At 35.9% G+C, this 13,159-nt stretch overlaps 2 protein-coding genes across 3 annotated transcripts in view; both read left to right on the forward strand.

Moving 5' to 3' along the window:
- The window catches only part of ckn (CRK like proto-oncogene, adaptor protein), a 205,130-nt gene that overhangs the window by 129,559 nt on the left and 62,412 nt on the right, over window positions 1–13,159 (forward strand). The window lies entirely within an intron of this gene.
- On the forward strand, window positions 1,522–4,173 carry LOC149373685 (uncharacterized). The gene is made up of 3 exons (XM_089595921.1): window positions 1,522–2,730; window positions 2,803–3,064; window positions 3,493–4,173. Exon 3 carries the CDS (start codon window positions 3,523–3,525, stop codon window positions 4,093–4,095), a length of 573 nt encoding a protein of 190 aa, XP_089452047.1. The 5' UTR covers window positions 1,522–2,730; window positions 2,803–3,064; window positions 3,493–3,522; the 3' UTR covers window positions 4,096–4,173.

Here is a 13,159-nt window from a genome sequence, read left to right on the forward strand (position 1 = left end):
CATCTCGAAATGTGCATGCACACGGACTTTAAAAAAAACAGATTGATACAAGTGTAGGCATAGATTTTTATTTCCTATATTGAAAGCATAAGCGAGCATCAACTGGTGGTACTTGAAGGTTAAACGCAAATTTTATGTAATCATTTGTACAAACTTTTACGTTGGATATTATGATCTAAAATTTCGAACAAGTACTTGATTGGATTCGATAAGCAATATATTTATAAACGATTGTTTGAAATTCAAGCAGTTTTAATGAACATCGACTCAATAGTCGCACCATTGACTCGGGAGTCATTAAAGAACCACCGAAATAACGACAGTTTACTTTAATTTTGTGGTAAAACTATCAATGATTATTCTAGTGACGTGTATTCCGACGACAGTGATACCTAGCTCAGTGCAGCGACTGTTCATTGTTTCGACAGCCAATCACGAAGCAGTATGAGAAGAAAGTCCAAGTAAACTGCCTCGTGATTGGCTATCGAAATAATGAACAGTCGCTGCCATAGAGGGCGGGGGGCCGGTTTGATGATGAGGTAAACGAGCGATGCGTTAAATTAACGAAAACAATTACGGTCCTTTTGTAATACTTAAAAATAGATAGAAAGTTCACTGCACAGACACCCAAAGAGAAGAAACTTGTTTAAACTTCGGGCTTTCGTTAAATGCAACTAATTATCAAAACTGACGGTATAATCTGTGAATAATGAGTGCCACTTTTGTAGCGACTGTCACGTTTTGATGATAGTGCACTGCAGCGACGATCGAGGCGGCAGTTATTCCATCTCTACGACAGATGGCGCTGCCTGGCCACTGTTTGATGGCTTGATTTGATTTTTTCGATGATATCATGATGATGATTACCATCACTATTATTATTACTATTATTAAGTTTATCATTATTATTTTTTGTACTACTATAATTATGTAGTTAGAAATAAGCCATATACATTTGGGTCTTTTGAGAAAAAAAAGAAGAAATACTAGGTAAAAAAACTTGAATCTTATTTATATACTTGATAACATTTTTTATTTTGTACCTTTTTTTCCTTACTTTGTTCTTAATCAGACAATTTATACCTGTTTTATGGCTTCTTGATTTTCGAATATGCATGTCTACTATATATAAGGGCCATTACAATTTTCTATACATTTATCTTGTAAAACGAGTGAAAATGTTATAAAGTATATAAATAAGATTAAAATTTTTTTACCCAGTATTTTTTCTTTTTTTCTCAAAAAACCCAAATGTGTATGGCTTATTTCTAACTACATAATTATAGTAGTACAAAAAAAATAATAATAACAATAATAATAATAATAATAATAATAGTAGTAATAATAATAGTGATAGTAATCATCATCATGATATCATCGAAAAAATCAAATCAAGCCATCAAACAGTAGCCAGGCAGCGCCATCTGTTGTAGAGACGGAATAACTGCCGCCTCGATCGTCGCTGCAGTGCACAATCATCAAAACGTGACTGTCGCTACAAAAGTGGCACTCATTATTCAGGGATTATACTGTCAGTTTTGATAATTAGTTGCATTTACCAAAAGCCCGAAGTTTATTCAAGTTTCTTCTCTTTGGGTGTCTGTGCAGTGAACTTTCTATCTATTTTTAAGTATTACAAAAGGACGGTAATTGTTTTCGTTAATTTAACGCATCGCTCGTTTACCTCATCATCAAACCGGGCCCCCCCTCCCATAGAGGAAACAAGGGCTTCAGTCTCGCGATATAAGCAGCAAGAGAGATAACTGCTCGATAGTTCCCTCTATCTCTTTCTGGCTGATGAAATCCTCTGATTGGCTGATGAATAGTGGCCGTGGATGCGTGGTTTTAGTGCTATATATAAGTATAATGTGAGAAGTAAAAACTACAGAGTTGCAGACAGCTGAGACTGCTTACTAAACGTCTGCTACGTAATAGTTTATTGAATATTTTATTATTGCTTTTCCTATGTTTGCAAACTATTTTGAATGAGCAGCTGTAAATTGAAAGTGAAAAATGAAGCAATGTTTGCTATGTAAAGAGGTTTACTCCCCTTTGAATCAACGTAATATTCACACGCAAGTTTAATTATTATTGTAACCTCGTAAAATGGATTTCCTTTGATTGATTCTTTAGTAATTTAACGTTATTTACCAGGTTTCCAAGTGACTGTAATTTAAGAACGAAGTGGCTGAATATTCTCAATTTTCCTACGTCTTTAGAAGTGAAATTTAAATTTATATGTAGTGACCACTTCAGTGCAGACAGTTTTCATCAATCTGAAGGGCGAAGCCGAAGAAGGTTGCTGACAGGAGCACTTCCAGTTGCACATGAAGATGGGAAGACAATTTGCTTGTCTGAACCTCGTCGTGTTTAACAGGATCAACGTGATGTGGTACTTAGCCCATCTATGTACAAACATGTATCAACAGTTGACGCATCAAATGATTCCCTAGTAGTTGTCACCGAGGGTAGTCGTAGCAGCCATGAATGTTTTGATAATACAAGGAAAAATGATTATGCTGATAATAGTTCCATGGAAGACTCTGGTATTACTGTGACACATAGCTCAACTGCATTAAAAAATGCATCAACAACTATGAATATGCAAGAAAGTAGTTTGAACTATTTTCCACTTGGGACAAATACTGCAAGTAATAGCAACGGATCAGTTCTCCAAAATTGTGCTTCTTCAGTCAATTCTGTAAATGTTAAAAGTAACTCGAGGAAAAGGTTTGAATATTTCATACATTGTCATGTTTAATCATTTTGTAGCGTGTCTGAAAAATTATCATTTACTTGTAGGAAACTGACATGTGAAAATTATAGTGCACCAAAAAAGATCAAATTCATGGATGGATGTGAAACGCTTTATATATCACGATCTCAATTTTTAGACGACGAGGGGTGGAACGTATTCCTGATTTATAAAAAAGTCCAAGAAAGAAAATTGTCTGCAGCCCAGAACAAATAATCTCGACGTAATAAGAAAATTGAATGTTTAACTGGTGTGATTCAAAATCTTAAAAATACCAGCGAGAGGGGTATTGTAGAAAATTTCTTGAAGGTTAATTGAAATTATTTTTTAAACTTTTACGACATTTACGTCCAAAATGAATTTATAATCGTAATTTTTTTTATACTTTTTAATCATAAAAATAAATCTTAATTAAATTTTTTTGTTTTTTTTTTAATTTTTTTAATTTATTGTATTGTGATCAGAAATTTTTACACAGTGAGTAATATATACTTTTTATACATACCGACAAGACAACACTGAATTTGTATCGGATACTTGTCCTAGCAAAAAGGAACCGTTTGTCGCACAAAAAATGTACAATTTACATTGGTTTAAAATGTAACAAATATATTTACCTTAGAAAGTTGAAATACCTATTTATTCTTATTTATTTACCAAACTAATCGGAAAAATGATTGTTTTTCTACAACGAACAACTTTCATGAAACTTACGATTTGGTTTCGAATTTTTGCAGGACCTACCGGTACATGTTCAAGAACTGATTATGAAAATGAAATCCTTAAACCCCACTACACCTTTTCCACCCAATTTACGAAGTTTTGCTCGTATGTTGCATTTTCACTCGCCTAGTTCGTATAATGCGGTCAGAAAGTCGTTTTTAAAGTGTCTTCCAGCTATTCAAACACTCAACAGGTGGTTGAGAACAGAAGACTTCTCACCAGGAAGATCCTACGACATTATCAACAAAATTAGTGATTTGGCGCAGAAAGAAAAGGAAAAAGGTCGTACATTAGTGTTCAATTTGACTTTCAACGAAATGAGCATAAAGCAGCACAAGGAGTGGGATAAAGGCAAACATTCGTGGAAAGGATTGGTGGATTTAGGAGGTCAGCTTTCAGAAGCGGATGCAGATGTTGATGCTCAAACTGCTTCTAAAGCTTTCATTTTTGTTTTGGTGAGCATAAATGGTGGATTTAAGGCCGCCGTGACACACTATCTCATTAGTTCACTGACTGGTGTTGAAAAGGCCATTCTTCTGAAAGATTTACTGTCGGTGCTAGGAGAAAAAGAGATCATGGTTATGAGAATTACGTTTGATGGGGATCCTGCACACTGAACTGCTTGCGAAAGTTTAGGAGCTAAATTAAATTATAATGCAAATGATTTCAAACCATACTTTCATCATCCTTCAACCTCCGATCCTGTTTACATATTTTACGATCCGTGTCATTGCTTGAAACTTTGCAGGAATTATTTCGCATTGAAAGGTCCTTTTACATTTGAAAATCGTGACATTATAGACTGGCGATGTATTATTAATTTGAATGAGAAACAAAAGAGCGAAAAGTTACATTGTGCCAATAAAATTAGTAATAGACATGTTAACTTCACTAACGAGAAAATGAAGGTGTTTTTGGCGGCGCAGGTTTTAAGCAGAAGTACGGCTGTAGCTTTAAGATTTATGGAAAATGAATTATGTGATCCAAAATTTTTAAACTCTGGACCAACAGCTACTTTTTGCAAAAACATTAATAAAATGTTCGAAGTCAGTTCAGCAAAGATCCCACCCGCATACCAATATTTCAGGATTCCCTGCCTGCAATAAGAAAAAAAATTGATTACCACATCGAGTACATCAAACGATTACAATTTTCTGAGCCACTTAAAAGTAAGAAAAATTCGATCATAATTTACCGCGATATCTCAGTTTTGAAAAGTAGACTAGTAAAAACAGGTTTCATGGGATTTATAATTTCTCTGACAAACTTATACAACCTTGCTTTTAATTTAATTAATAATAGATACTTTAACTACCTATTAAGTTATTAGCTGAGCCAGGACCATGTTGAACTGTTTTTCTCTCTCATAAGAAGCATGAATGGACACAACAATAACTCGACGACAATACAGTTTTTATCTGCATACAAAAAACTCACTTTTCAAAAAATGTCATGTGTCACATCTAACTCTGCAAACTGCCTACCTTTAGATAAGACCCTTTTGCTGTCGAAGGATGAGAGCAGTGGTGACATTGCACTAAATAATAAAGAAACCAATCTGAACTCTGCTCAGAAAGTAAAACACGTATCTAAGAATAGTAAAGCTTTACCGACACTACTACAAATACTTCTTTCAGTTAACATTGACAGTTATTTACTTAACCAAAATTGTCTTTCCGATCATAATTACAGCACATCAACATCTTGGGTATCTAATGAATATGCTCACGAGGTAACAGCTTACGTAGCAGGAGCAGTAGTGCACGTTCTTAAACGAAAAATTCACTGTTATCAATGCATTTAGTTAATAGTTGAGAGTACAAGTGAAAAGAATAGTGAACTGACAAATATAAGAAACTGGGGGGGGGGGTTAAAGTTTGCTTCAGATGATGTACGTATTATATGCAAAGTAACAGAAAAAGTCATTAGACAAAACAGCAATCTTTGGATAAAAAATGTTTTAACTAAAATAACTCTTGAAAGTTTGAATTTATTGCCAAGAAATATTTTTAATGACAGTAACTTTCTGGAACAGGAGGCACTAATGGACCATAGATCACAGTTAATTTTGTTAATTATATCTAAATATATAGATATTCGAATGGTGCATAAAGCTAAGCTTGCTAATGATGTAAAAGAACGAGTTCGTATGCAAAACAATAAAATTACAATTTTTACTGGGCAGTAATATGTTATGTGTAAACCGTTGTTTGATATATGTGAAAGATTAAATATGTGTAATGTTAATAAAGTTGCAATATTGTTTTTTTCCTACATTTATATACGACTTAACCATATGGCTCCAATTTCGTGTTTTAATTCCATATACTCTAATATCTTTTTTACATGCGATATAGTTTTATGTGTAAGTTCATTTACTTAAAATTAACTGTTAGAGTGCACATAATGTAATAACAATAAATTTACTGCTGATATTATTGACTGTTGTCCCGGTTTTTTTATTCTTACCTTTGCTTTTTGAGTTATAAACTTTAAAAACCTTCAGTTTCAATTGTATACTTTATTTCTCTGTAGGAATTCTAAACTCCTGCCTGTATCGAATATTAAAACTGTACCTAGCACATGAGAGCCAATAGCAGCTTAGGAAGACAAAGACAGAGGGAACTATCGAGCATCTATCTCTGTTGCTGTCTTTATCGCTTCCACTTTCAGGTATCCGTACTCCTTGTTCCCTCTAAGGCTTATATATCTATGGTCGCTGCACTGAGCTATCACTGTCATCAAAATACACATCGCTGGAATAAACATTCATAGTTTTACTGCAAACTGAAGTAAATATCGTTATTTTGGACCCCCCCCTTTTCTTTCTAAGTATAATTGTTTTTGAGGACCAACTTCCTTAAACTAATTGAAATATAGACATCATACAACTTTCGTCAAGCCACTGTTAAGCATAACTCAAATACCAATAAGACTTTACACATACGTACATAATATACCTACTATTGTTATCTTTGTCATGATATTTTTCATCGTCAGCAAAATGTAAGGCTTTTGGAAACGACGTTAAGTGAGACAGCATTCACTTTTATTAATCATCGCGACTGTTCAGCTTTATAAATTGTAGTTTTTCATGTACTTAATTTTCGAAAGTTTCAAGAATATTTGGTAAGAGTACTGAAAAACAAATCGAAATAAAGGTAAATTTTTTTAGTATACTAAAACTTTTTTCACATTAAGGTGGCTCATGCTTTTGGTGACGTATTTCAAGCGAAGAGCCATGATGCCATGTGTACTACGTATAAAAAAATTAATAACTGGTTGAAACAGTAAAACAACTATCGTTTGTTACGTAAACCATGTAAATATTGTAGTAGAAGAGTATGAAAAATATAAATTTTTTTTTTAATGTCCCAGAGAACTTAACACTCTTGGTACGTCGGTGATGCAGTAAATGTTAATAATGAAAACCTAGAACAACGAACTAAAGAGGTTAGAAAAAAATTTTTACTTAGGAATACATTCTTGATACAAAATACCATAAAAAATAAAACTTTGCATGTTGAACTGTACTTAAGTATAAATAATTGATAATGACTTAAAAGAAACTTTCATGAGAGTCAGTGTTAATGTAAAAATTTTTCAACATATATTTTTCGGGAATTAAATGATTGTCTAACAGTTTTAGAAAAGAAATAAATAGTACAGTATTTAAAGTATAAGTTGCAATTTTTTTAGGCTGACATCATTAATTATATGAATCTGCATGGGCCACCTTTAAACGATTCTAGTTTTTATTCACGATTTTATTGAACCTGCTTCGTCCTTATGCTCGTATAGTGAGATGAATGGAATGTTATGGTCGATTTTGAACTTTTTTAATAGAAGATTCTCTAAAAAAATTTTTTTCTAACAATAGTGTTTTAATTAGTTCTTACTGATTAAAAATAATTGATTTAAAAAAAACATACAAGGTGAATTCACTCAATTTTTTTAATCTATTGATAGTTTGTACGTTACTTTTTTGATCTGCCTTTATATTCGAGTAAATCACAATTATATGTAACAAAGTCTTGAACATGAGGTAAAAGTCTCATTTTATTTATATTGTATAGAAAAACGAGTTATCCATTGAAGTCCTCTTGTCATCAAACTAGAGCAGGATTGTTACTACAGCAAACGCAATCAGCAACACATTGACATCAAAGCTGCTACCTACTTATTTAAACTGAAGCTAGTGTTCATTGCTGTGGAGTTTTGTTAACCAATATGTCTGGAGGCAGCGGCTCCCGTTTCCACGATGTATGTGGCAAAACTTATAGAGCTGATTCCACTCCGAAATTGCACGGGCGTGTTCACATGGGCGGTCGATCCAACAGTGGTGGAGCATTGGAAAATACTTTTGTCCACAATTATGATGTCACGGAGCATGAGGTGGTTCATGAGTCTAGTACGCCCTACCGGTGTGGAATGTGTTGTAAAAGTTTCACTCGTATGTCAAGTTTAACAGAACATAAGAAAATCCACACGGGCGTAAAGCCTTACGCATGCAAGTGGTGTTCGAAAAGGTTCAATAAAAAATCACATCTCACAGTGCACGAGCGAATCCACACGGGCGTAAAGCCCTACGCATGCAAGTTGTGTTCAAAAAGTTTCATTCAAACATCACATCTCGCAGTGCACGAACGAGTCCACACGGGCGTAAAGCCCTACGCATGCAAGTGGTGTTCGAAAAGGTTCAATAAAAAATCACATCTCACAGTGCACGAGCGAATCCACACGGGCGTAAAGCCCTACGCATGCAAGTGGTGTTCAAAAAGTTTCATTCAAAAATCACATCTCACAGTGCACGAACGAGTCCACGCGGCCAAGAAGTCCTACGCCTGCAAATTGTGTTCGAAAAGCTTCATTCAAAAATCACATCTCACACTGCACGAGCGAGTCCATACGAGCGTGAAGCTCTACGCCTGTCAAGTGTGCTCGGAAAGCTTCATTCATAAGTCGTATCTCACAGTGCACAAGCGAATCCACACGATCAAGAAGCCCTACGTCTGTCAAGTGTGTTTGAAAAGTTTCATTTGTAAGTCACATTTTGTAGAACATGAGCACATTCACACGGGTGTAAGGCCCTTTACTTGCAAATCGTGTTTGAAAAGCTTCACTCACGGAGAGGGAATTTACGGGTTTATCGCATGGAGGGTATCTGGCTGTTAGCGCATGCAGCCTCCCCATGCGTCTAAAACGCGAAGCTGATGCGCTGGATGCCAGCCAGTGCTTGTGTTAAGGCCCGTAGAGTGTTACATGCTATCAACACATGTGAGTACACGGCTGCGAACCAAGAAAAGCCGTAGCCGAAACTCATCGACTATGTCCGAGCTGAAAACGCAAGGAGCATGATGGGTTTAACGCATGGTGGCTCTTGCGTTTTGGGTATCAGCTGATGGTTGGCGCAAGAGTCTGCTATATACGTATATGTATACACGTTATGCATATATGATTCTCATAGCCTTTCGATTCTTTCCAATGTACTAAGTGCAGCAATTTTGAGATGTGCATTGTGTACGAGTGACAAACGGTGTAACAGCTTATGCATCTCATCGCAAATCATTTAATTTGGTACGTAAGTATATAAAGATGATGCATTCGCACAAAATTTTCAATGTTGTGGTATTTCTAACCAAAACATCAGAAATAAGTTTACACACATATGTGTATATATATAAACATACATATATGTACGTTAGAATAGGCAGTAATAATTTATTTGTCAAATATTTATTAAGAAATATCTTATTGCAACAATACTTATCTTGTGTCAGAAACGCAAACGTAAATTTTGAGTACGTCAACATTTATTTTTCCTTTATTACATGCAGCAGAAACAAGCGAGAAAAAAAGAAAGTAAAAACTTCCTATATTATACAATTTTTTATTTTGTTACATTAATTAAAATTTTTTTTCCTTTCTAAAACTTGCATAGCGTTTAAAGTTCATACTTGTAACACATTTTCATATGTAATCATAGAGGTATGAGAATAGAGGAGAAAAGGGGGCGTGAAATGCGACAGCAGAATTCGCTACGTAACGGGGCATCTGTCTTTATCTGGCAGTTATGTTATTGGTCGAGTCATACATGAGATTGAATCAACTGTAGGATTCAGGACGAAGAAGTAGCCAATAACGTGGCTTTGGCAACAAGGACAGATGCCCCGTTACACTTAGTTATGCTGTCGCTGCCGCTAATGGGCTAGTATAGCGCTTTTCCCCTCTATTCTTATACCTCTATGTATGTAATACTTAAAAGAACAGAAACAGCGTTAAATGTATACATATTTACATGTATATATACATATATAGCATATATATATAGGCGCTCGCGCCTCGTGCCAACGCCGCCAACTATCAGCTGATACCCAAAACGCAAGAGCCACCATGCGTTAAACCCATCATGCTCCTTGCGTTTTCAGCTCGGACATAGTCGATGAGTTTCGGCTACGGCTTTTCTTGGTTCGCAGCCGTGTACTCACATGTGTTGATAGCATGTAACACTCTACGGGCCTTAACACAAGCACTGGCTGGCATCCAGCGCATCAGCTTCGCGTTTTAGACGCATGGGGAGGCTGCATGCGCTAACAGCCAGATACCCTCCACGCGATAAACCCGTAAATTCCCTCTCCGTGTAGAAAATCACACCTCACGGCCCACCAGCAAATCCACACGGGCGAGAAGCCTTACGCCTGCCAAGTGTGTTCGAAAAGTTTCATTTATAAGTCGCATCTTACGGAACACGGGCGAATTCACGCGGGCGTAAAGCCCTTCAGTTGTAAATGGTGTCCGAAAAGTTTCATCCAGAATAATTACCTCGTGAGGCACGAGCGTACCCACACAGGCATTAAACCCTACAGCTGCAAATGGTGTTTGAACAGTTTTTCCCGAAAGGATTGTCTTACGAGGCACGAGGGTACCCACTCGAGCGAGAAGCCCTACAACTGCTTCGAGTGCTCGAAGCCTTTTTCTGCTAAACGTTACCTCGACAAACACATGGGTATTGTCCACACTAATCCCTGTACCGAGTGTGAATTAACTTTTATCTCAAACAACGATCTTGGATACCATGTACGCAACTGTCATTGATCTTTCATCGAGGAAATAAATTGTACCTGGTCAACTTTCAACTCACAATGACATTGCTCCTAACGTGTATTTTGTAAATTGTAATTGTATCATGAGCAAATTGGATATATGATCAAGTTTTACATTTTTTGTTGCTGAAACGCAAAGAGATGATACTTTGCTGAACTAAACTAGCTGTTTTTGGATGAATATATAATACTTTGGAAATTCTGAACTTTGTAGACTTTAGTCATGTTTATCAATGAAGATGTCTAGTGCACTAAGGCAATCCAACAGAGTTGTAGGATTGTATCCAGACCCTGCTTGTTTCTTACGTCTGGGGATTGATAAGTGATTTTTGAGAAGTGCGAAAATTTAAAAATTAATATGTATACTGTCTCGAACAGGTTATTCCAGTTTGATCCAGAAAATTCTGTCCATGTTTGAAAATAAAATAACTTTTCCAAAATTGACCACATTTGTTGACTCCTTTACATAGCTAGTATTAAGAAAATCGTCAATCCACTCGGAATGATGAAATTAATGTTTAATTCAACCAATTTTGTCAAATCCATAAGTATATGCCTTGATATGAAGCTTAAACATTTTTTGGAGACGTAATTTTTTTTTTCATCACGACAAAGTATTTTAAACTTTGAAGAATAATTAGTTTACCTCTGTCTTCTGTTATTCTCATTAACTTTCGTCAAACACTGTATATATAATGAAGTATCTAAAGATAATACATTTTTAGTCTACTACTAATTACACTGAGGGAGTTGTAGTGTACACAAAATAATAGTTCTAATTATGCAACGTGAACATTTAAAAAAAAAACACTTCAATATTAGTTATGTGGGTAGGCATGCAGACGGTTGAAGAAAAAAGAAGAATCACTAAATCGTAGGAATTAAAAAATGATCTTGATGCAAATTTAATTAAAAGACTTGAAATAAAATAAAAAAGACGTACAATAATAAAAATATAATTTACTATTAAATAGTGGTCCCAGCTTCCCAATTTAGGTGTTTGCAGATAGTTCAAGGTGTCGTCAGATGTACACAAATGCGTTGTAGGTATCTCTCTTGCTGACCTGTCATGGGTCATACTTGTGGTGGTTATTTTATGAAATGATTATGAACAGAACCAAATAACATTGTAATAAATTCTTTATTAAGTTATAATACGCAGTACTCTTTTCAAATTTTTGGAGTGACTTGATGAATGTAAACACAAGAAAATGACAAATAAAAAATAAACTTTAAACATGTGCTCAACATAATTAAGGAAAAAACTAACACAATATATCTCATGCGAATCTCAGCATCTCGAAATGTGCATGCACACGGACTTTAAAAAAAACAGATTGATACAAGTGTAGGCATAGATTTTTATTTCCTATATTGAAAGCATAAGCGAGCATCAACTGGTGGTACTTGAAGGTTAAACGCAAATTTTATGTAATCATTTGTACAAACTTTTACGTTGGATATTATGATCTAAAATTTCGAACAAGTACTTGATTGGATTCGATAAGCAATATATTTATAAACGATTGTTTGAAATTCAAGCTGTTTTAATGAACATCGACTCAATAGTCGCACCATTGACTCGGGAGTCATTAAAGAACCACATTGAACTCTTGATACTCCGTAGACCCGCAAAGCTTTAGCTACAGCCACGGAAGGCGAAAATTTTCAAAAAGTCTCGTCGAAAGCACCCAAAGCTCTTGTAATCTCTTTACCTTCTAATTAAAACGTAAGCTCATTACAGCGAGAAACGCTGAAAATTACGCATACCTTGATAATTACCCCTTCCTCCCTCAGGTCTGTGTAAACTGACTAAAATGAAAAACTCTCTTTCGCCTCCTCCCGTAGCCCTCGCCCCCATATCAGCTATTTTAACCAAAATTAATGAAAAGCACGCTCGTGCCCAATGTTTAATACCAAGTGCTCATGCACTTTATGCATAATACGCTCGGGACTCCGATGAAAGTATTAATCCCCTCGCCCCTTTGCTCTTGTTTCCACGCGCGAGAGGTGATTCGAGGGTACGTCCATCCTGAGCACGCGTTAGTAAAGAAACGGGAAAATTAGCTGTCCTGACGGGTGTGGTCATGCATACCTTGGTACGAAAGAGCGGGCTCAACGTGAAATATTGGCATTGCGCTGTTACTTGAATCAGACTGTCTCTTTGCACGAGGACTTCGTGCAGCAGTTTCATCCAGACGTAGTTGGCAAATTCCCGACGCGGGTGATTAAAAGTTAAGAGGATGATATAAGGTCTGAGTATTCGATGAGGTTCCCAGGGGATATTTTTTTGTTTTTTTTTTTTTTTGCGAGAAAAATAGGCTTCCCTGTAATATAGTCTTGAAAATTTTGCAAAGAGAACGAGCTCTCTCCAGCCCCGCTCGCGCTTGATAAGGTTTTTTAATGCCGCGCTCAATTTTCTATCGCCTCGTAAAGTTCGGAGATCGTTTGCCTTTACGGCCTCCCCCCCCCCCGGTATTTTTACAACCCTGAGAGGTGCATAACCACGTTAACGCGCGTGCGGTGTGATTTTTAAAATTCTCCTCAACGTCTTCCGCGTAAATTGCCGTATCACAGT

The sequence above is a fragment of the Copidosoma floridanum genome, unplaced genomic scaffold, assembly GCF_036245765.1.
Source record: "Copidosoma floridanum isolate Cflo_tuat_1 unplaced genomic scaffold, Cflo_Japanese_pri ptg000029l, whole genome shotgun sequence".
Lineage (NCBI taxonomy): Eukaryota > Metazoa > Arthropoda > Insecta > Hymenoptera > Encyrtidae > Copidosoma > Copidosoma floridanum.